Source organism: Littorina saxatilis, linkage group LG16, assembly GCF_037325665.1.
Source record: "Littorina saxatilis isolate snail1 linkage group LG16, US_GU_Lsax_2.0, whole genome shotgun sequence".
NCBI classification, from domain to species: Eukaryota; Metazoa; Mollusca; class Gastropoda; order Littorinimorpha; family Littorinidae; genus Littorina; species Littorina saxatilis.
The window spans coordinates 53741906-53766735 of NC_090260.1; the positions used below are offsets into that span (position 1 = coordinate 53741906).

The window sequence follows — 24830 nt, forward strand, 5'->3', positions numbered from 1 at the left end:
ACTGGCTGACTGGCTTTCTGGCTGACTGACTGACTAACTGGCTAACTTGTTTGTTGTTTGTTTGCTTAACGCCTAGCCGACCACGAAGGGCCATATCAGGGCGGTGGTGCTTTGACATATAACGTGCGCCACACACAAGACAGAAGTCGCAGCACAGGCTTCATGTCTCACCCAGTCACATTATTTTGACACCGGACCAACCAGTCCTAGCACTAACCCCATAATGCCAGACGCCAGGCGGAGCAGCCACTAGATTGCCAATTTTAAAGTCTAAGGTATGACCCGGCCAGGGTTCGAACCCACGACCTTCCGATCACGAGGCGGACGCCTTACCACTAGGCCAACCGTGCCGGTACTGGCTGACTGGCTGGATGACTGCTAACTGACTGTCTGAATGATTTACTGACTGACTGACTCGCTGACTTGCTGACTGACAGACTCGCTGACTGTCTGGCTGACTGATTGACTGACTGACTGACATACTGGTTGGGTGACATGCGGGAGAACTATCCTAGATCCTATCAATTGCTTGTGGGGCTGTCATACACATTTAATGTCCTCGAGCTGCCTGGTAGGCTTGATGTTTGGATCTTGTCACGTGACGGGTCACGTGGTGTGTGTGCAGTAGTCCATGAGCTGAGTCTAGGAGTGCCAACCCCCCCCCCCCTCCCCTCCCTCCCCCTCTTTTAAAATTGTCATAGTGCTTTGGTGGACCCTTAGGGTGTATAGAACACGAACATTGACGTTAACAAGAAATATATTGCAAACTACTATGTTTTCTATGTTTAATATGTATGTTATGTACCCCCATCGTGTTCTGTACAAGCTTCTGATCGGTCCGTAAACTTTAAGGAACTTTGGTGATCAACTGTGGATGTATTTCTTTAACTAAGATATCGTTCTTTATATCGTTCTTTATATCGTTCTTTATATCGTTCTTTATATCGTTCTTTATATCGTTCTTTATATCGTTCTTTATATCGTTCTTTATATCGTTCTTTATATCGTTCTTTATATCGTTCTTTATATCGTTCTTTGTATCGTTCTTTATATCGTTCTTTATATCGTTCTTTCCGCGTATGTTTAAAACAATGACTTCTGCACGACATACAACAATCAGAACGACCATAACCACAACATACAACAATCAGAACGACCATAACCACGACATACAACAATCAGAACGACCATAACCACGACATACAACAATCAGAACGACCATAACCACGACATACAACAATCATAACGACCATAACCGCGACATACAACAATCAGAACGACCATAACCACGACACACAACAATCAGAACGACCATAACCACAACACACAACAATCAGAACGACCATAACCACGACACACAACAATCAGAACGACCATAACCACAACACACAACAATCAGAACGACCATAACCACAACACACAACAATCAGAACGACCATAACCACAACATACAACAATCAGAACGACCATAACCACGATATACAACAATCATAACGACCATAACCACAACACACAACAATCATAACGACCATAACCACAACACACAACAATCAGAACGACCATAACCACAACATACAACAATCAGAACGACCATAACCACGATATACAACAATCATAACGACCATAACCACGACATACAACAATCATAACGACCATAACCACAACACACAACAATCAGAACGACCATAACCACGACACACAACAATCAGAACGACCATAACCACAACACACAACAATCATAACGACCATAACCACGACATACAACAATCAGAACGACCATAACCACGACATACAACAATCAGAACGACCATAACCACAACATACAACAATCAGAACGACCATAACCACGACATACAACAATCAGAACGACCATAACCACAACACACAACAATCAGAACGACCATAACCACGACATACAACAATCAGAACGACCATAACCACAACACACAACAATCAGAACGACCATAACCACGATATACAACAATCATAACGACCATAACCACAACACACAACAATCATAACGACCATAACCACAACATACAACAATCAGAACGACCATAACCACAACATACAACAATCAGAACGACCATAACCACAACATACAACAATCAGAACGACCATAACCACAACATACAACAATCAGAACGACCATAACCACGACACACAACAATCAGAACGACCATAACCACGACACACAACAATCAGAACGACCATAACCACGACACACAACAATCAGAACGACCATAACCACGACATACAACAATCATAACGACCATAACCACGACATATAACAATCAGAACGACCATAACCACGACACACAACAATCAGAACGACCATAACCACAACATACAACAATCAGAACGACCATAACCACAACACACAACAATCAGAACGACCATAACCACGACACACAACAATCAGAACGACCATAACCACAACATACAACAATCAGAACGACCATAACCACAACATACAACAATCAGAACGACCATAACCACGACACACAACAATCAGAACGACCATAACCACAACATACAACAATCAGAACGACCATAACCACGACATACAACAATCAGAACGACCATAACCACGACATACAACAATCAGAACGACCATAACCACAACATACAACAATCAGAACGACCATAACCACAACATACAACAGTCAGAACGACCATAACCACAACATACAACAATCAGAACGACCATAACCACAACATACAACAATCAGAACGACCATAACCACAACACACAACAATCAGAACGACCATAACCACGACATACAACAATCAGAACGACCATAACCACGACATACAACAATCATAACGACCATAACCACGACATACAACAATCAGAACGACCATAACCACGACATACAACAATCATAACGACCATAACCACAACACACAACAATCAGAACGACCATAACCACGACACACAACAATCAGAACGACATAACCACAACACACAACAATCATAACGACCATAACCACGACACACAACAATCAGAATGACATAACCACAACACACAACAATCAGAACGACCATAACCACAACACACAACAATCAGAACGACCATAACCACAACACACAACAATCATAACAACCATAACCACGACACACAACAATCAGAACGACCATAACCACGACACACAACAATCATAACGACCATAACCACGACATATAACAATCAGAACGACCATAACCACGACACACAACAATCAGAACGACCATAACCACAACATACAACAATCAGAACGACCATAACCACGACATACAACAATCATAACGACCATAACCACGACACACAACAATCATAACGACCATAACCACAACACACAACAATCAGAACGACCATAACCACAACATACAACAATCAGAACGACCATAACCACAACACACAACAATCAGAACGACCATAACCACAACATACAACAATCAGAACGACCATAACCACGACATACAACAATCATAACGACCATAACCTCAACACACAACAATCAGAACGACCATAACCACAACATACAACAATCAGAACGACCATAACCACAACATACAACAATCAGAACGACCATAAGCACGACATACAACAATCATAACGACCATAACCACGACATACAACAATCAGAACGACCATAACCACGACACACAACAATCAGAACGACCATAACCACAACACACAACAATCATAACGACCATAACCACAACATACAACAATCAGAACGACCATAACCACAACACACAACAATCATAACGACCATAACCACGACATACAACAATCAGAACGACCATAACCACAACATACAACAATCAGAACGACCATAACCACGACATACAACAATCATAACGACCATAACCACAACATACAACAATCATAACGACCATAACCACAACATACAACAATCAGAACGACCATAACCACGACATACAACAATCATAACGACCATAACCACGACACACAACAATCAGAACGACCATAACCACAACATACAACAATCAGAACGACCATAACCACAACATACAACAATCAGAACGACCATAACCACGACATACAACAATCAGAACGACCATAACCACAACACACAACAATCATAACGACCATAACCACAACATACAACAATCATAACGACCATAACCACGACACACAACAATCAGAACGACCATAACCACGACACACAACAATCATAACGACCATAACCACGACACACAACAATCAGAACGACCATAACCACGACACACAACAATCAGAACGACCATAACCACGACATACAACAATCAGAACGACCATAACCACGACATACAACAGTCAGAACGACCATAACCACAACATACAACAATCAGAACGACCATAACCACAACATACAACAATCAGAACGACCATAACCACAACATACAACAATCAGAACGACCATAACCACGACATACAACAATCATAACGACCATAACCACAACATACAACAATCATAACGACCATAACCACAACACACAACAATCAGAACGACCATAACCACGACATACAACAATCATAACGACCATAACCACGACACACAACAATCAGAACGACCATAACCACGACACACAACAATCATAACGACCATAACCACAACACACAACAATCATAACGACCATAACCACGACACACAACAATCATAACGACCATAACCACGACACACAACAATCATAACGACCATAACCACAACACACAACAATCATAACGACCATAACCACGACACACAACAATCAGAACGACCATAACCACGACATACAACAATCAGAACGACCATAACCACAACACACAACAATCAGAACGACCATAACCACGACACAACAATCATAACGACCATAACCACGACACACAACAATCAGAACGACCATAACCACGACATACAACAATCAGAACGACCATAACCACGACACACAACAATCATAACGACCATAACCACGACACACAACAATCAGAACGACCATAACCACGACATACAACAATCAGAACGACCATAACCACGACACACAACAATCATAACGACCATAACCACGACACACAACAATCATAACGACCATAACCACGACACACAACAATCAGAACGACCATAACCGCGACATACAACAATCAGAACGACCATAACCACAACATACAACAATCATAACGACCATAACCACGACATATAACAATCAGAACGACCATAACCACGACACACAACAATCAGAACGACCATAACCACGACATACAACAATCATAACGACCATAACCACGACATACAACAATCAGAACGACCATAACCACGACATACAACAATCAGAACGACCATAACCTCAACACACAACAATCAGAACGACCATAACCTCAACACACAACAATCAGAACGACCATAACCACGATATACAACAATCAGAACGACCATAACCACGACATATAACAATCAGAACGACCATAACCACGACATACAACAATCATAACGACCATAACCACAACATACAACAATCAGAACGACCATAACCACGACATACAACAATCATAACGACCATAACCACAACAATCATAACGACCATAACCACGACACACAACAATCAGAACGACCATAACCACGACATACAACAATCATAACGACCATAACCACAACATACAACAATCAGAACGACCATAACCACGACATACAACAATCATAACGACCATAACCACAACAATCAGAACGACCATAACCACGACATACAACAATCATAACGACCATAACCACGACATACAACAATCATAACGACCATAACCACAACATACAACAATCAGAACGACCATAACCACGACACACAACAATCAGAACGACCATAACCACGACACACAACAATCAGAACGACCATAACCACGACACACAACAATCAGAACGACCATAACCACAACATACAACAGTCAGAACGACCATAACCACAACATACAACAGTCAGAACGACCATAACCACAACATACAACAATCAGAACGACCATAACCACGACATACAACAATCAGAACGACCATAACCACAACACACAACAATCAGAACGACCATAACCACAACATACAACAATCATAACGACCATAACCACAACACACAACAATCAGAACGACCATAACCACAACATACAACAATCAGAACGACCATAACCACGACACACAACAATCATAACGACCATAACCACGACACAACAATCAGAACGACCATAACCACAACATACAACAATCAGAACGACCATAACCACGACACACAACAATCATAACGACCATAACCACAACATACAACAATCATAACGACCATAACCACAACATACAACAATCATAACGACCATAACCACAACATACAACAATCAGAACGACCATAACCACAACATACAACAATCATAACGACCATAACCACGACATACAACAATCAGAACGACCATAACCACAACATACAACAATCAGAACGACCATAACCACGACACACAACAATCATAACGACCATAACCACGACACACAATAATCAGAACGACCATAACCACGACACACAACAATCAGAACGACCATAACCACAACATACAACAATCAGAACGACCATAACCACGACATACAACAATCAGAACGACCATAACCACGACACACAACAATCAGAACGACCATAACCACGACACACAACAATCAGAACGACCATAACCACGACATACAACAATCAGAACGACCATAACCACGACATACAACAATCAGAACGACCATAACCACGACATACAACAATCAGAACGACATAACCGCGACATACAACAATCAGAACGACCATAACCGCGACACACAACAATCAGAACGACCATAACCACGACACACAACAATCAGAACGACCATAACCACGACATACAACAATCAGAACGACCATAACCACGACATGCAACAATCAGAACGACCATAACCACGACATACAACAATCAGAACGACCATAACCACGACACACAACAATCAGAACGACCATAACCACGACATATAACAATCAGAACGACCATAACCACGACATACAACAATCAGAACGACCATAACCACAACACACAACAATCAGAACGACCATAACCACAACATACAACAATCAGAACGACCATAACCACAACATACAACAATCAGAACGACCATAACCACGACACACAACAATCATAACGACCATAACCGCGACATACAACAATCAGAACGACCATAACCACGACATACAACAATCATAACGACCATAACCACGACATACAACAATCAGAACGACCATAACCACAACACACAACAATCAGAACGACCATAACCACGACATACAACAATCAGAACGACCATAACCACAACATACAACAATCAGAACGACCATAACCACGACACACAACAATCAGAACGACCATAACCATGACATACAACAATCAGAACGACCATAACCACAACATACAACAATCAGAACGACCATAACCACAACACACAACAATCAGAACGACCATAACCACAACACACAACAATCAGAACGACCATAACCACAACACACAACAATCAGAATGACATAACCACAACACACAACAATCATAACGACCATAACCACGACATACAACAATCATAACGACCATAACCACGACACACAACAATCAGAACGACCATAACCACGACACACAACAATCATAACGACCATAACCACAACATACAACAATCATAACGACCATAACCACGACACACAACAATCATAACGACCATAACCACGACATACAACAGTCAGAACGACCATAACCACAACACACAACAATCAGAACGACCATAACCACAACATACAACAATCAGAACGACCATAACCACGACATACAACAGTCAGAACGACCATAACCACAACATACAACAATCAGAACGACCATAACCACGACACACAACAATCAGAACGACCATAACCACGATATACAACAATCATAACGACCATAACCACGACACACAACAATCAGAACGACCATAACCACGACATACAACAATCAGAACGACCATAACCACGACACACAACAATCAGAACGACCATAACCACGACATACAACAATCAGAACGGTATAACCACGACACACAACAATCAGAACGACCATAACCACGACATACAACAATCAGAACGACATAACCGCAACACACAACAATCAGAACGACCATAACCGCAACATACAACAATCATAACGACCATAACCACGACACAACAATCATAACGACCATAACCACGACACACAACAATCAGAACGACCATAACCACGACATACAACAATCAGAACGACCATAACCACAACAATCATAACGACCATAACCACGACACACAACAATCAGAACGACCATAACCACAACATACAACAATCAGAACGACCATAACCACAACAATCAGAACGACCATAACCGCAACATACAACAATCATAACGACCATAACCACGACACAACAATCATAACGACCATAACCACGACATACAACAATCAGAACGACCATAACCACGACACACAACAATCAGAACGACCATAACCACAACATACAACAATCAGAACGACCATAACCACAACATACAACAATCAGAACGACCATAACCACGACACACAACAATCAGAACGACCATAACCACAACACACAACAATCAGAACGACCATAACCACGACACACAACAATCAGAACGACCATAACCATGACATACAACAATCAGAACGACCATAACCACAACATACAACAATCAGAACGACCATAACCACGACATACAACAATCAGAACGACCATAACCACGACATACAACAATCAGAACGACCATAACCACGACACACAACAATCAGAACGACCATAACCACGACACACAACAATCAGAACGACCATAACCACGACATACAACAATCAGAACGACCATAACCACGACATACAACAATCAGAACGACCATAACCACAACACACAACAATCATAACGACCATAACCACAACACACAACAATCAGAACGACCATAACCACGACATACAACAATCAGAACGACCATAACCACGACATACAACAATCAGAACGACCATAACCACGACATACAACAATCAGAACGACCATAACCACGACATATAACAATCAGAACGACCATAACCACGACATACAACAATCAGAACGACCATAACCACGACATACAACAATCAGAACGACCATAACCACAACACACAACAATCAGAACGACCATAACCACGACATACAACAATCAGAACGACCATAACCACAACATACAACAATCATAACGACCATAACCACGACACACAACAATCATAACGACCATAACCACGACATACAACAATCAGAACGACCATAACCACGACATACAACAATCATAACGACCATAACCACGACATACAACAATCAGAACGACCATAACCACAACACACAACAATCAGAACGACCATAACCACGATATACAACAATCAGAACGACAATAACCACGACATATAACAATCAGAACGACCATAACCACGACACACAACAATCAGAACGACCATAACCACGATATACAACAATCAGAACGACCATAACCACGACATATAACAATCAGAACGACCATAACCACGACACACAACAATCAGAACGACCATAACCACAACACACAACAATCAGAACGACCATAACCACAACACACAACAATCAGAACGACCATAACCACAACACACAACAATCAGAATGACATAACCACAACACACAACAATCATAACGACCATAACCACGACATACAACAATCATAACGACCATAACCACGACACACAACAATCAGAACGACCATAACCACGACACACAACAATCATAACGACCATAACCACAACATACAACAATCATAACGACCATAACCACGACACACAACAATCATAACGACCATAACCACGACATACAACAGTCAGAACGACCATAACCACAACACACAACAATCAGAACGACCATAACCACAACATACAACAATCATAACGACCATAACCACGACATACAACAGTCAGAACGACCATAACCACAACACACAACAATCAGAACGACCATAACCACGACACACAACAATCAGAACGACCATAACCACAACATACAACAATCAGAACGACATAACCGCAACACACAACAATCAGAACGACCATAACCGCAACATACACCAATCATAACGACCATAACCACGACACAACAATCATAACGACCATAACCACGACACACAACAATCAGAACGACCATAACCACGACATACAACAATCAGAACGACCATAACCACAACAATCATAACGACCATAACCACGACACACAACAATCAGAACGACCATAACCACAACATACAACAATCAGAACGACCATAACCACAACAATCAGAACGACCATAACCGCAACATACAACAATCATAACGACCATAACCACGACACAACAATCATAACGACCATAACCACGACATACAACAATCAGAACGACCATAACCACGACACACAACAATCAGAACGACCATAACCACGACACACAACAATCAGAACGACCATAACCACGACACACAACAATCAGAACGACCATAACCACGACACACAACAATCAGAACGACCATAACCACGACATACAACAATCAGAACGACCATAACCACGACACACAACAATCAGAACGACCATAACCACAACACACAACAATCATAACGACCATAACCACAACATACAACAATCAGAACGACCATAACCACGACATACAACAATCAGAACGACCATAACCACAACATACAACAATCAGAACGACCATAACCACAACACACAACAATCATAACGACCATAACCACGACATACAACAATCAGAACGACCATAACCACGACATACAACAATCAGAACGACATAACCGCGACATACAACAATCAGAACGACCATAACCGCGACACTCTGACCACAGTGAAGGCACGCGTGCACCCACCATCTCTCGAACGGTGCGAACTGTCGATTTGCCATTATAATGATAAGGACCCACTATGTTTATCAAGTTATATGATTCAAATGAATGATAGTATTACTCCACAGAGAACTTTAAAGTATACTTATAGTGATTAACTTATACAACTCCTGCAATGCAACCGAGGGGTGGATTAAATCTAGTTGATTATTTTTAGACAAGTGAGAAATTAGAACGAACTACTTTGATTAAACCCAAAAATCACACGTGGATTATTCGAAGTAAGAATAAAGAGGGCTAAAAAATAATCAACGCTAGAATTTATTTTTAGAACATTTGAAACCCAGACGATTGGACCCTGTTGCGGAAGAATACGTACAATGTTGACTCAAAACTGTAACAACAATGGCTGACGTGTATGCCTAGTCGACAGACAATGCCATTTGCTTTGTGTGTGTTTTTGTTGTTGCTGACTGTACATGACATACATTACGTGTAAAATCCAGTTCTTTAACAGGCAACAAACCTTGCAAATTTCCAGAAGCTGCAATCTGAAGCGACCTATCTCTGATTCTAGCAGACGATCTCTCCAATGTTTAACACAAAATCAGCAAACTCTCCTGTCACATAGAACGTCCATTATATAGTGCAATGTTGAAATGAAGTTACCGGTCTGAAACATTTAGTCGTTTCTTCTGAGACAATCCTTGTTCTCTTATCATCTACAGATTTACCGCAGTCTTCACCACGCGAATTCACAACAGTCAGACTTTCGAACATGTATACAATCTACGTAGGCAAGTATGATACGTCATGACGTCATAGGATTCCTAGCATATTGACGTAATGCTAAACATCCGGTTATCCCGAGTTTTCTCCGTAATACATGTCCGTGGGTTTTTCAATGTTCGGTTATTTCCGTGGCTTCATGCGGAAAGGGAACCGTCGTCTGCAATCAACGACATGGACCATTCTGGTCCTTGCTGCTGACAAAAACATGATTTTAACACAGAATGTAATGTCAGAATAGCTATATAAACGCTATTGTGTTTTAATCGTAGCAATGGGGTCCGATATTTAGACGAGACAAGTATAATGCCGACGAGTCGGAGACTAAGAATAAAGTAAAAGAATAGGGACTATTTGAATGACGCGCATTTGACACTCTGAGTGATTAGGCTGAAATGAAATTGCCTACAAAATGTCGTCTGCATGACTGCATGTTCGACCCGTGTTGGTCGTTGTATAAATAGCTTAAACAATGACAACTCGTTGATTACTGGAAAATAAACCACTCGTGGGTATTTGCAGCCGCTTGGTAATTCACTCGTTTAAGCTCTATATATTTAACCATTTACACACGCTACGCGTACAGGAATCGCCAAAGAAGAAAAAGAAGAATGCATTTTGCATCAAAGCCAAATCGGGGGTTGGGGAGATAACCCGCCATAGTGGACGTCAGAACAATCCTGTGGTAACGTTGGGTAGCTCATAAGAACAGCTATAACGTCTACTTTTGAATTGCATTGTAATGTATTTCCATTATGTTACACAATTTTCCAGAGAAATACTTTATTGAAGATATTTTGGCAAATCGACAGTTCGCACCGTTCGAGAGATGGTGGGTGTACACGACCGACCAAAAGCTTGTACAGAACACGATGGGGGTACCCTTCAAAATTAAAAAAAAGATAACATAGCAGTTCGCAAAATAGTTCTTGTTAACGTCAATGTTCGTATTCTATACACCCTAAGGGTCCACAAAATCACTATCAACATTATAACAGTAGGGGGGGGGGGGACATTTGTGGATTCAGCTCATGGACTACATGTCACGGTGATCACGCCGCAGCCACACTACGTGACGACAGACGTCACATGATGTATCACATGACTGTCTCGTGGCGTGTGTGTGTGTGTGTGCGTGTGTGTGTGTGTGTGTGTGTGTGTGTGTGTGTGTGTGTGTGTGTGTGTGTGTGCAGGTCACGGTGTCCTGGTAATCGCGCCACAGCCACACTCCGTGACGACCGACGGCGTGTACGTGTGTCACGTGGCCATGGGGTCACCCAATGACAAGGCAGAGTTTGTGGGTAAGGCTGCCTATTTATAGCGTGACGGGAGCTTATAATGTGTATGGAGTGAAGTGTGTGTATGTGTGTGTGTATGTGTGTGTGTGAATGCGTGTGTGTGTATGTATGTGTGTGGGTGTATGTGTGTGTATGTGTGCGTGTGTGTGTGTGTATGTATGTGTGTGTGTTTTTGGGTGTGTGAGCGTGTGTGTGTGTGTGTGTGTGTGTGTGTGTGTGTGCGTGCGCGTTCTTGCGTCGGCATGTGTGTGTGTGAGTGTGTGTGTGTGTGTGTGTGAGTGTGTGTGTCTGTGTATGTGTGTGTGCGTGAGTGTGTGTGTGTGTGTGTATGTGTGTGTGTGTGTGTGTGTGTGTGTGTGTGGGTGTATGTGTGTGTGTGTGTGTGTGAGTGTGTGTGCATAAGAATAAGAATAAGAATACTTTATTATCTCATAGAGAAATTCAGGCGTGGTACATAACAATAGTACAAACAAGACATTGATTTTACATAAAACATATAGCACTATATAACAGGGCAGGTTATAGAAACACCTTCCACATACCTCTCTGGACATTCCTTGCATTGTTCTTACGCATTCAGACATGAACACATCCATGTCTCATTTACACATCGCACACATGGACATTCTTATACGCTCAACTTACCCATTCACACATGGACATTCCACCACGCTCCACTTACACATTCTTATGCGCTCCACTTACACATTCACACATGGGCATTCTTATATGCTCCGCTTAAATGTGTATGTGTGTGTGTGTTTGTGGGTGTGTGTATGTGTGTGTGTGTGTGTGTATTTGTATATGTGTGTGTGTGTGTGTGAGTGTGTGTCTGTGTGTGTGTCTGTGTGTGTGTGTGTGTGTGTGTGTGTGTGTGTGTGTGTGTGTGTGTGTGTGTATGTGTGTATGTGTATGTGTGTATGTGTATGTGTGAGTGTTTGACCGAGTGTTGTTGACAGCCACAGATAAGACAACCTTGAAAACTAACAAAGACATGTGTTAACTAACAGTGCCATGTGTTAACTAACAAAGACATGTGTTAACTAACAGTGCCATGTGTTAACTAACAAAGACATGTGTTAACTAACAGTGCCATGTGTTAACTAACAAAGACATGTGTTAACTAACAGTGCCATGTGTTAACTAACAAAGACATGTGTTAACTAACAGTGCCATGTGTTAACTAACAAAGACATGTGTTAACTAACAGTGCCATGTGTTAACTAACAAAGACATGTGTTAACTAACAGTGCCATGTGTTAACTAACAAAGACATGTGTTAACTAACAGTGCCATGTGTTAACTAACAAAGACATGTGTTAACTAACAGTGCCATGTGTTAACTAACAAAGACATGTGTTAACTAACAGTGCCATGTGTTAACTAACAAAGACATGTGTTAACTAACAGTGCCATGTGTTAACTAACAAAGACATGTGTTAACTAAGAGTGCCATGTGTTAACTAACAAAGACATGTTTTAACTAACAGTGACATGTGTCAACTAACAAAGTTTAACAGTGACATGCGTCAACAAACAGTGACTAACAGTGAAATGTGTCAACTAACAGTGTCTAACAGTGAAATGCGACAACTAACAGTGACATGTGTCAACTAACAGTGAAATGTGTCAACTAACAGTACCTAACAGTGACATGTGTCAACTAACAGTGACATATGTCAACTAACAGTGACTAACAGTGACATGTGTCAACTAACAGTGACATGTGTCAACTAACAGTGACATGTGTCAACTAACAGTGAAAAGTGTCAACTAACAGCACCTAACAGTGACATGTGTCAACTAACAGTGACATGTGTCAACTAACAGTGTCTTACAGTGACATGTGTCAACTAACAGTGACTAACAGTGACATGTGTCAACTCAACAGTGACTTACAGTGGAATGTGTCAACTAACAGTGTCTAACAGTGAAATGTGTCAACTAACAGTGACATGTGTCAACTAACAGTGATATGTGTCAACTAACAGTGACATGTGTCAAGTAACAGTGACTAACAGTGACATGTGTCAACTAACAGTGATATGTGTCAACTAACAGTGACGTGTGTCAAGTAACAGTGACTAACTGTGGTATGTGTCAACTAACAGTGACTAACAGTGACATGTGTCAACTAACAGTGACTTACAGTGAAATGTGTCAACTAACAGTGTCTAACAGTGAAATGTGTCAACTAACAGTGTCTAACAGTGACATGTATCAACTAACAGTGACTAACAGTGATATGTGTCAACTAACAGGGACTAACAGTGACATGCGTCAACTAACAGTGACTAACAGTGACATGTGTCAACTAACAGTGTCTAACAGTGACATGTGTCAACTAATAGTGACTAACAGTGACATGTGTCAACTAACAGTGTCTAACAGTGACATGTGTCAACTAACAGTGTCTAACAGTGACATGTGTCAACTAACAGTGACTAACTGTGGCATGTGTCAACTAACAGTATCGAACAGTGACATGTGTCAACTAACAATGGCATATGTCAACTAACAGTGTCTAACAGTGACATGTGTCAACTAACAGTGACTAACTGTGACATGTGTCAACTAACAGTGACATGTGTCAAGTAACAGTGACTAACAGTGACATGTGTCAACTAACAGTGACTAACTGTGGTATGTGTCAACTAACAGTGACTAACAGTGACATGTGTCAACTAACAGTGATTTACAGTGAAATGTGTCAACTAACAGTGTCTAACAGTGAAATGTGTCAACTAACAGTGTCTAACAGTGACATGTATCAACTAACAGTGACTAACAGTGATATGTGTCAACTAACAGGGACTAACAGTGACATGTGTCAACTAACAGTGTCTAACAGTGACATGTGTCAACTAATAGTGACTAACAGTGACATGTGTCAACTAACAGTGTCTAACAGTGACATGTGTCAACTAACAGTGTCTAACAGTGACATGTGTCAACTAACAGTGACTAACTGTGACATGTGTCAACTAACAGTATCGAACAGTGACATGTGTCAACTAACAATGGCATATGTCAACTAACAGTGTCTAACAGTGACATGTGTCAACTAACAGTGACTAACTGTGACATGTGTCAACTAACAGTATCGAACAGTGACTGTCACGTTTCAATATATCACTTAAGGTGATTATGAACCGGTTAATTACTACTAATTAACTAACCACACCACGATCCACTCTCGCAGGCATACAATTAAATAGAGTCAACAAAAGTATAAGTTTCAGACGCCTGTTTATGTATAAACTCTCCACCTCCCTCGAGCCTTCACTCAAAATATGTTCCTTTTACGTTCTCAACACGTAAAAAAACCAGTGTTCACTGACAAAATGCCAGTAGTATATAGAAAATTATAGTAACACGCTGAACCCGTGTAAATATAGTTAAATGCGAATGTTCTGTTCGAAAAGCTCTAGTTCGTGCAGGTGTCACACACCCCACGTTGTCACTACTCCAATGAAATCACAGATACGAAAAGACAACGGTGGTCAACGGGGTGCGTACGACATGGTGCACTTAGCTTTATCTCTGCTGCTGCTGCTTAGCCGGTATGCTGGTTAGTCGGTTCGCTGGTTAGCCGGTTCGCTGGTTAGCCGGTCCGCTGGTTAGCCGGTCCGCTGGTTAGCCGGTCTTCTGGTTAGCCGGTCTCCTGGTTAGCGTAGCTTCAACAGGTCCCGCCAAAGTCAGCCGTGCAGATGTTACAGGAACGTAACGAAACGAAACGAAACGAAACGAAACGAAGGCTGCAAACAGAAAGCATCGGTGCACTAAACATGTCAGCTACCCCTCACCCACCACCTTTAAACATGTCATCTTTAAATATCTCATCGAGCACGTGGGCCTGCACAAAACGGACTTTTTACAACAACAAAACAGTCATTTTCCGTCCTTCTCTCCCTATCTGCAAAAACCATATACAGATTAGTATTTTAGCGTCACAGAGAGTAAATTATGCGCTAACCTGGAAAGAACAACAGAGAGTATTTCATTCCACAACACAGACTCATCAACAGCGTTAAATAATGATTTATTACCTCAAAAGCCTATGATTGTACTCTCAATGGAAGCAAAGTCCGCCTCCTCCCTGGAACAGCCTCTGTTCGTCAACAGTGACCAAAAACCTCCAGAACCCCTTGTCGAATCCTTATGCGAAAGCCATCGCCGACGAAGGAAAGTTGACGACTTGTCCTCAGCAAAGTACTGGCAGTGAGACAGGAAAAACTAGTGGAAGCTCCCCTAGAGTGCCGAATACAATATTCGGTGAAAAACCATCATACTCTAGAAACTGTGTATTAGATCCTTCCCCTTCTGCCGCTGGGTGTCAAGTGCCCCGTGCTTGTGTCTCTCTCAGACAACCTAGCCAATAACACGTGACTGACCTTGTCACAAAACCAGTCCAGCTATACACAATTCTGCCTCCCAAGCAGAAAAAAGACACGAGAAACTTAATCCCTGAAAATCCTGTGCGCGCTGTCAGCGAAAAACCGTCAGCCCTGTGACAGCAAAAAACCCCACTGTGAAACTCGTGCGCTACAAAACATCCGTGCTGATTGAGCACTGTCAGCAAACTCTGCTGTAGCCCAATATCACGTACAGGCGCTTTCTATCATAATCGACCAAGAACAGGCACTCCACTGAGTGACACTTTCTTGGTCTCTGTCACCCGATCGTGACACACCTCCCCTCTTCAAGACGAAACCTCGGTTTCGCTCACAGTCATGTTCTCCTCTACAGCCCGAGAGAGAAAGTCAGCTCCAACATTGTTGGCGCCCGGAATGACGCGTACCGTGAATTGGTACGGTTGGAGAATCAACGCCCAGCGCATAAGTCTGGCGTTTGCCAACCTTGCAACCTGAAGATATTGCAGAGGTTGATGGTCCGTCTCCAGACAGAAAGGTCGTCCGTACAGGTACGCTTCGAACTTCTGGATGCCCCAGACAATGGCGAGACACTCGCGTTCAACCGTTGCATACGCTGCCTCGGCCGAGGTCAGCTTACGGCTGGCGAAGCAAACAGGGTGCAAAAACCCCTCTGTCTCCTGAAGCAACACTGCCCCAAGTCCCTTCCCTGAAGCGTCTGTCCTCAGCACGAAGTCCTTGTTCAGGTCTGGTAGTCGGAGAATAGGCTGACTGGTGAGTCGCCTCTTCAGGGTGTTGAATGCGGAGCTGCATTCCTCAGTCCACACTACAACGGTCGGTTGTAGTTTCTTGGTAAGGTTGGTCAGTGGTAGAGCGATTTCGGCAAAGTGCGGGATGAAGCGTCTGTAGAAGCTGGCTAGGTCCAGGAAAGACCTGACTTCTTTCTTCGTGCGCGGTGGCTCCGCCTCCCGAATCTTCTGGATCTTGTCGTCCTCTGGAACGAGCAATCCCTCGCCGACAACATGACCCAGGAAAGACAATTCCCGAAATCCCAAGTAGCACTTGGACGGTTTAGCTCCCAGATTTCCGTCCTTCAACCTTCCGAACACGTCGCGCAGGGCGTCGAGATGTTCAGTCCATGTCTCTGTTGCGATCAGCACATCGTCGATGAAACTGCTGATGTCCTCGCGCTTCAATGGTTCCAAAAGTTTCCTCATCATGCGAGTGAAGACGGCACCTGCATTCTGTAGACCAAAAGGCATGACTGTCCACTGGAACTGGCCGAATGGAGTGGTAAATGCAGTCTTTGGGCGATCTTCCTCGGCAACTGGAATTTGCCAGTATCCCTTGGTGAGGTCTAATTTTGAAAAATACTTGGCCTTGGCCAAGTGACTGAAGAGGTAGTCCACATCAGGCATGGGTTCCGCGTCAAACGCCGTAATCTTGTTCAGCTTCCGGTAGTCGACACAGAACCTGACGCGTCCATCCTTCTTCACAAGCACAATTGGTGAACTGTAGGGAGAGTTCGCTGGCTCGATGACGCCCAACTTCGTCATGTCGGCGATTTCCTTCCTGACCACCTCCTTCTGGGCATGAGGCATGGGATACTGCTTCGTCCTCACTGGCTGTTTCTCCAGCAAGTCGAAGGTAAACTCCTCTAGATGCGTCTGAAGTGGTATGTCTGTAAGGACCCGTGCTGCATCCTTCAGGATCTCTTGCAAGTCCGCCTGCTGGTCGTCCCCAAGATCAGGTGAGATGTGCACGTCCGTGTGATCCTCACTAGCCTCCAGCGGACAAACTGGTACACGTCCTCCTCCCTGTTCTTCCGTTGTCTCGTCCATCACGACAGCAACTGCTTCTGTCACTTTGTCCTTTTCCCCGTAGGCAGTCCTCTCTATGTAGGCGCGCAGCAGGTTGGCGTGGTACAGGCGTGCCTTCCCGTTCATGACGATCCTGTAGTCGTTCTGGCCCACTTTCGCTGTCACCTCAAAAGGTCCTTGCCACTGCAGTTGTAGCTTGTTGTGTTTGACAGGTAAAAGTAGCAACACCCGTTCTCCAATCTTGAAGCTGCGCGGCCGTGCCTTGCGGTCGAATCCTCGCGCGTAACGCTGTGCTGCTCTTCCCAGGTTCTCTTGAGCCAGTTTGCAGGTCTCTTCAATCCTGTTCCTGAGTTCTACGATGTAGGTCGCTGTCGTCTGCACCTCCTCGTCAGCTTCTTCATCCGTCCAAGCCTGACGCAGGATAGCCATGGGACCGCGTACCTGTCTGCCGTACAACAGCTCGAATGGGGAAAAGCCCAAGCTCTCCTGAGGAACCTCGCGGTATGCAAAAAGCAATGCTGGGATGTACCTGTCCCACGTGCGTGGTTTCTCCTGAGCTAGTTTCCTCAGCATGGTCTTCAAGGTGCCATTGAACCTTTCCACCAGTCCGTTGCACTGAGCATGGTAAGGAGTGGTGAAGTGCTGCTCCAGTGATAGCAGTCGTGCTGCCTCCGCCATCACTCCTCCCGTGAACTGCGTGCCTCTGTCGGTGAGTACCTCTGATGGAATTCCCAGCCGGGACCACATAGTAACCAGAGCCTCAGCTACTCGCGTGGCTTCAATCGATTTCAGAGGGATCGCCTCTGGGTATCGAGTAGCGTAGTCCACCATGGTCAAAATGTATCTGTTTCCGTCCTCAGACGCAGGCAAGATGGGCCCGATGATGTCCACTGCGACCCGACGAAAGGGTTCGTCGATGAGCGGCATCTTCTCTAAGGGGACCTTCCTCACCCTTCCTTTGGCAACCACCTTCTGGCACTTATCGCAGGACGCACAGAAACGTCGGACATCCGTGCAGATGCCTGGCCAGTAAAAGTGGCGCCAGACACGATCCGTGGTCTTCTTGGTACCAAGATGACCTTCCAGAATCGAGTCGTGTGCCGTCGCCATGACACCCTCGCGAAACTCGCGAGGCACGACAACCTGTTTGAATGTACCTTCTTGGTTGCTGAACTCCCGGTAGAGCAACTTCTTGTCCCTGAGGAACCTTGACCTCCCATGCTTCCCGCTCAGCTTCACCTTCCCCGACTTCGCGTGCTCCCGAGGAGTTGCTAATGTCGGATCAGATGCCTGAGCCTTCGCGAGAAGCGCGGGGGTCACGTTCCCCAGGGCAGCTCGTGCAGCAGGTAGGGGTTTGAGAGGTTTGTCCTCTCGCTCCGCCTGTGCCCGCGTGAGCACTGAAATGACGTCGGGAGACCGATAAACGGGAACCTCCCTGGTGACGCCGTCCACAAACTGAACCCGGTTTCCGATGAGCAGGTCGCATGGAGGATCGTCCATGACGACGGCCACAATGGTCCCCGTGAACAACGGTGTTACGACCTTGATCACTGCCGTGTTCAAGTCGTAAGCGTGAGATGCCTCGGCCATTCTCACTCTGATGCTGTCTCCTGTGTAGGCCATAGCTGGAACTAGACTCGCCCGAACCACTATCATGTCCGCCCCTGTGTCCCGCAGACCTTCGCCCTTCACTCCGTTAACGTAGACGTTGCAGTGGGGCTGGAAATGTTTCCTGGAGCACGGAACGCAGAGTTGTGGAATTGTGCATGAGCTCGTGACGTCCCTTAGCTCCTCACTGCCAACAAAGTGTACGCCCTTCTGGTCAGCCTGTCTCCTGTGGCAGTCCTTCTTCACGTGGCCCCGCTTGTTGCAGTAATAACACTGGATGTCAGTTCTGGAACTTGATCCTTTGTGTCCCTGATCGTCCTTCCCGTCCTTGGGTCCTGAAGAACCTGAATTTCCCGATTTTCCCGGCCGTGAGCCTGAAGATTTGCCAGAGATCGCCTGGGCGTCCTCGTGTACTCTGATCCAGTCGGCTGCCTCCTGAGTAGTCTTAGGCTGGTGCTCCTGCACGAAGGTCACCACCTCAGGTCGCAGGCTGGACATCAGTTGCTCCATGACAATGAGGTCGGCAAGGTCGTTGACGGTCCAGTCCTTTTCGGCCATCTCCACCCAGCGCCGCAGGTAGAGATTAAGGCGTGCCACAAACTGATGGCTCAGCTCGCCGCTCAGTCTCTTGCTGTTACGCAGACGTCGTCTGTAGGCTTCCGCAGTCAGGTTGAAGCGCTGGAGTAACGCCTTCTTTAGTGCCTGATAGTCTCTCGCCTCGTCGTCATCCAAAGCGTTGTAGAGCTGCAAAGCACGTCCTTTCAGGCAGGTGCTAAGGCGGCTAGCCCACGTGGCCTCTTCCCACTTCTGGTCAGATGCAATGCGCTCAAACCGGCGTAAAAAGTCGTCGAGCTCGTCCTTGTCATCGTCGAACGTCGGCAGTCTCGTACGGTCGGCAACAAATGTCGGCGCGCTAGCCTGAGTAAGCGTACCCTTCTCGGCCTGTAGCCTAGCTAGCTCTAGCTGGTGATCGCGATCCGCCTGTTTGTCCTGTCTGTCACGTTCGGCCTGCTGTTCCTGTCTCTCAAGCTCGTCTTTCTTATCCTGTCGGTCACGTTCGGCCTGTCGTTCGGCCTGTCGTTCCCTTTCTTGTCTGTCTCGTTCATCTTTCTCTTTCTTTTCTTGTCTGTCTCGTTCATCTTTCTCTTTCCGTTCTTGTCTGTCACGTTCGTCTTTCTTTTCCTGTCTGTCACGTTCGTCTTTCTCTTTCTTGTCCTGTCTGTCCCGTTCGGCCTGTCGTTCTTGTCTGTCAAGCTCTTCTTTTCTCGTCTGTCGCTCTATGTCTTCTTTACGTTCTAACTCCTTGCGCTTAAGCAAACTACGCGCTCTAACGCGTGCGTCTCGCTCTGTCTGTTCCTCGCTACCAGGAGTCTCAAAAGTTAATCTCTTCGTAGGAGATCCCCCTGTAGCCATGGTTAGTTTAGCAAAGCTTTATCACAAAAGTAAGTCTAACGCAGCTATAGCTAGAACACGCGGTGATGAAAGCGGTGGATACAAAAATCCCGCAACCAGAAAATGCAGAAGAAAAATCCAAACGGTGTAGAACAAATCGCGTAGCCTACTTTATGGCTGCTTTTTGCGGTGAAACAAAGTGTTTCCCACAGCCGTGGCCTACTTTATCGGCTGCTTTTTGCGGTGAAACAAAGCGTTTCCCACAGCCTTGGTTAGGACAGAAGTCCTCGGACCCTTCCCCCCCAAAATTCCAACAAAGTCAAAATATGGAGAAAAATCCAAGTAAAACAAGACGGTAGAAATGTAACCTGTTACAAAATGCGAAACAACAATGTAGAGAAAACTGAGTAAAACGAATAACAAATCCGCTAACCCCGCTCAGCTCTCTGCAACGGAAAACTCTGAACGTACAACAACAAAGATTCACAAACAAAGGAAAGGGAAGTAATCACAGTTAGCGCATACAATAACTCACAAATTACAATTTACATTTCCTGCAAGATGTGAATCGCTTAAGGTGTGGTATATGATCAAAACTATACAAAAAAGGGTAGCACCAAGCAGAAAATAGGTCGAGCACTGACGAGATTATCTGCTCTTAGTTATCCTTAATTGGTGGGTCTTTATCAGTTGGAAATTAACTGAGTAAATCCCGGCTTGGCCCCCATGTGTCACGTTTCAATATATCACTTAAGGTGATTATGAACCGGTTAATTACTACTACTTAACTAACCACACCACGATCCACTCTCGCAGGCATACAATTAAATAGAGTCAACAAAAGTATAAGTTTCAGACGCCTGTTTATGTATAAACTCTCCACCTCCCTCGAGCCTTCACTCAAAATATGTTCCTTTTACGTTCTCAACACGTAAAAAAACCAGTGTTCACTGACAAAATGCCAGTAGTATATAGAAAATTATAGTAACACGCTGAACCCGTGTAAATATAGTTAAATGCGAATGTTCTGTTCGAAAAGCTCTAGTTCGTGCAGGTGTCACACACCCCACGTTGTCACTACTCCAATGAAATCACAGATACGAAAAGACAACGGTGGTCAACGGGGTGCGTACGACATGGTGCACTTAGCTTTATCTCTGCTGCTGCTGCTTAGCCGGTATGCTGGTTAGTCGGTTCGCTGGTTAGCCGGTTCGCTGGTTAGCCGGTTCGCTGGTTAGCCGGTCCGCTGGTTAGCCGGTCTCCTGGTTAGCCGGTCTCCTGGTTAGCGTAGCTTCAACAGGTCCCGCCAAAGTCAGCCGTGCAGATGTTACAGGAACGTAACGAAACGAAACGAAACGAAACGAAGGCTGCAAACAGAAAGCATCGGTGCACTAAACATGTCAGCTACCCCTCACCCACCACCTTTAAACATGTCATCTTTAAATATCTCATCGAGCACGTGGGCCTGCACAAAACGGACTTTTTACAACAACAAAACAGTCATTTTCCGTCCTTCTCTCCCTATCTGCAAAAACCATATACAGATTAGTATTTTAGCGTCACAGAGAGTAAATTATGCGCTAACCTGGAAAGAACAACAGAGAGTATTTCATTCCACAACACAGACTCATCAACAGCGTTAAATAATGATTTATTACCTCAAAAGCCTATGATTGTACTCTCAATGGAAGCAAAGTCCGCCTCCTCCCTGGAACAGCCTCTGTTCGTCAACAGTGACCAAAAACCTCCAGAACCCCTTGTCGAATCCTTATGCGAAAGCCATCGCCGACGAAGGAAAGTTGACGACTTGTCCTCAGCAAAGTACTGGCAGTGAGACAGGAAAAACTAGTGGAAGCTCCCCTAGAGTGCCGAATACAATATTCGGTGAAAAACCATCATACTCTAGAAACTGTGTATTAGATCCTTCCCCTTCTGCCGCTGGGTGTCAAGTGCCCCGTGCTTGTGTCTCTCTCAGACAACCTAGCCAATAACACGTGACTGACCTTGTCACAAAACCAGTCCAGCTATACACAATTCTGCCTCCCAAGCAGAAAAAAGACACGAGAAACTTAATCCCTGAAAATCCCGTGCGCGCTGTCAGCGAAAAACCGTCAGCCCTGTGACAGCAAAAACCCCACTGTGAAACTCGTGCGCTACAAAACATCCGTGCTGATTGAGCACTGTCAGCAAACTCTGCTGTAGCCCAATATCACGTACAGGCGCTTTCTATCATAATCGACCAAGAACAGGCACTCCACTGAGTGACACTTTCTTGGTCTCTGTCACCCGATCGTGACAGTGACATGTGTCAACTAACAATGGAATGTGTCAACTAACAGTATCGAACAGTGACATGTGTCAACTAACAATGGAATGTGTCAACTAACAGTGAAATGTGTCAACTAATAGTGACATGTGTCAACTAACAGTGACTAACAGTGAAATGTGTCAACTAACAGTGACATGTGTCAACTGACAGTGACATGTGTCAATTAACAGTGACTTGTGTCAACTAACAGTGACATGTGTCAACTAACAGTGACATTTGTCAACTAACAGTGACTAACAGTGCTATGTGTCAACTAACAGTTTCTAACAGTGACATGTGTCAACTAACAGTGACTAACAGTGACATGTATCAACTAACAGTGACATGTGTGAACTAACAG

General features: G+C 44.3%; 1 protein-coding gene across 1 annotated transcript in view; it reads left to right on the plus strand.

The window, feature by feature from the left end:
* LOC138950065 (mucin-2-like) overlaps positions 1–24830 on the plus strand; it is a 155097-nt gene that overhangs the window by 124402 nt on the left and 5865 nt on the right. Inside the window, exon 12 of the mRNA XM_070321845.1 lies at positions 12864–12971. Coding sequence (XP_070177946.1) covers positions 12864–12971 — 108 coding nt within the window. The remainder of the gene's footprint in view (positions 1–12863; positions 12972–24830) is intronic.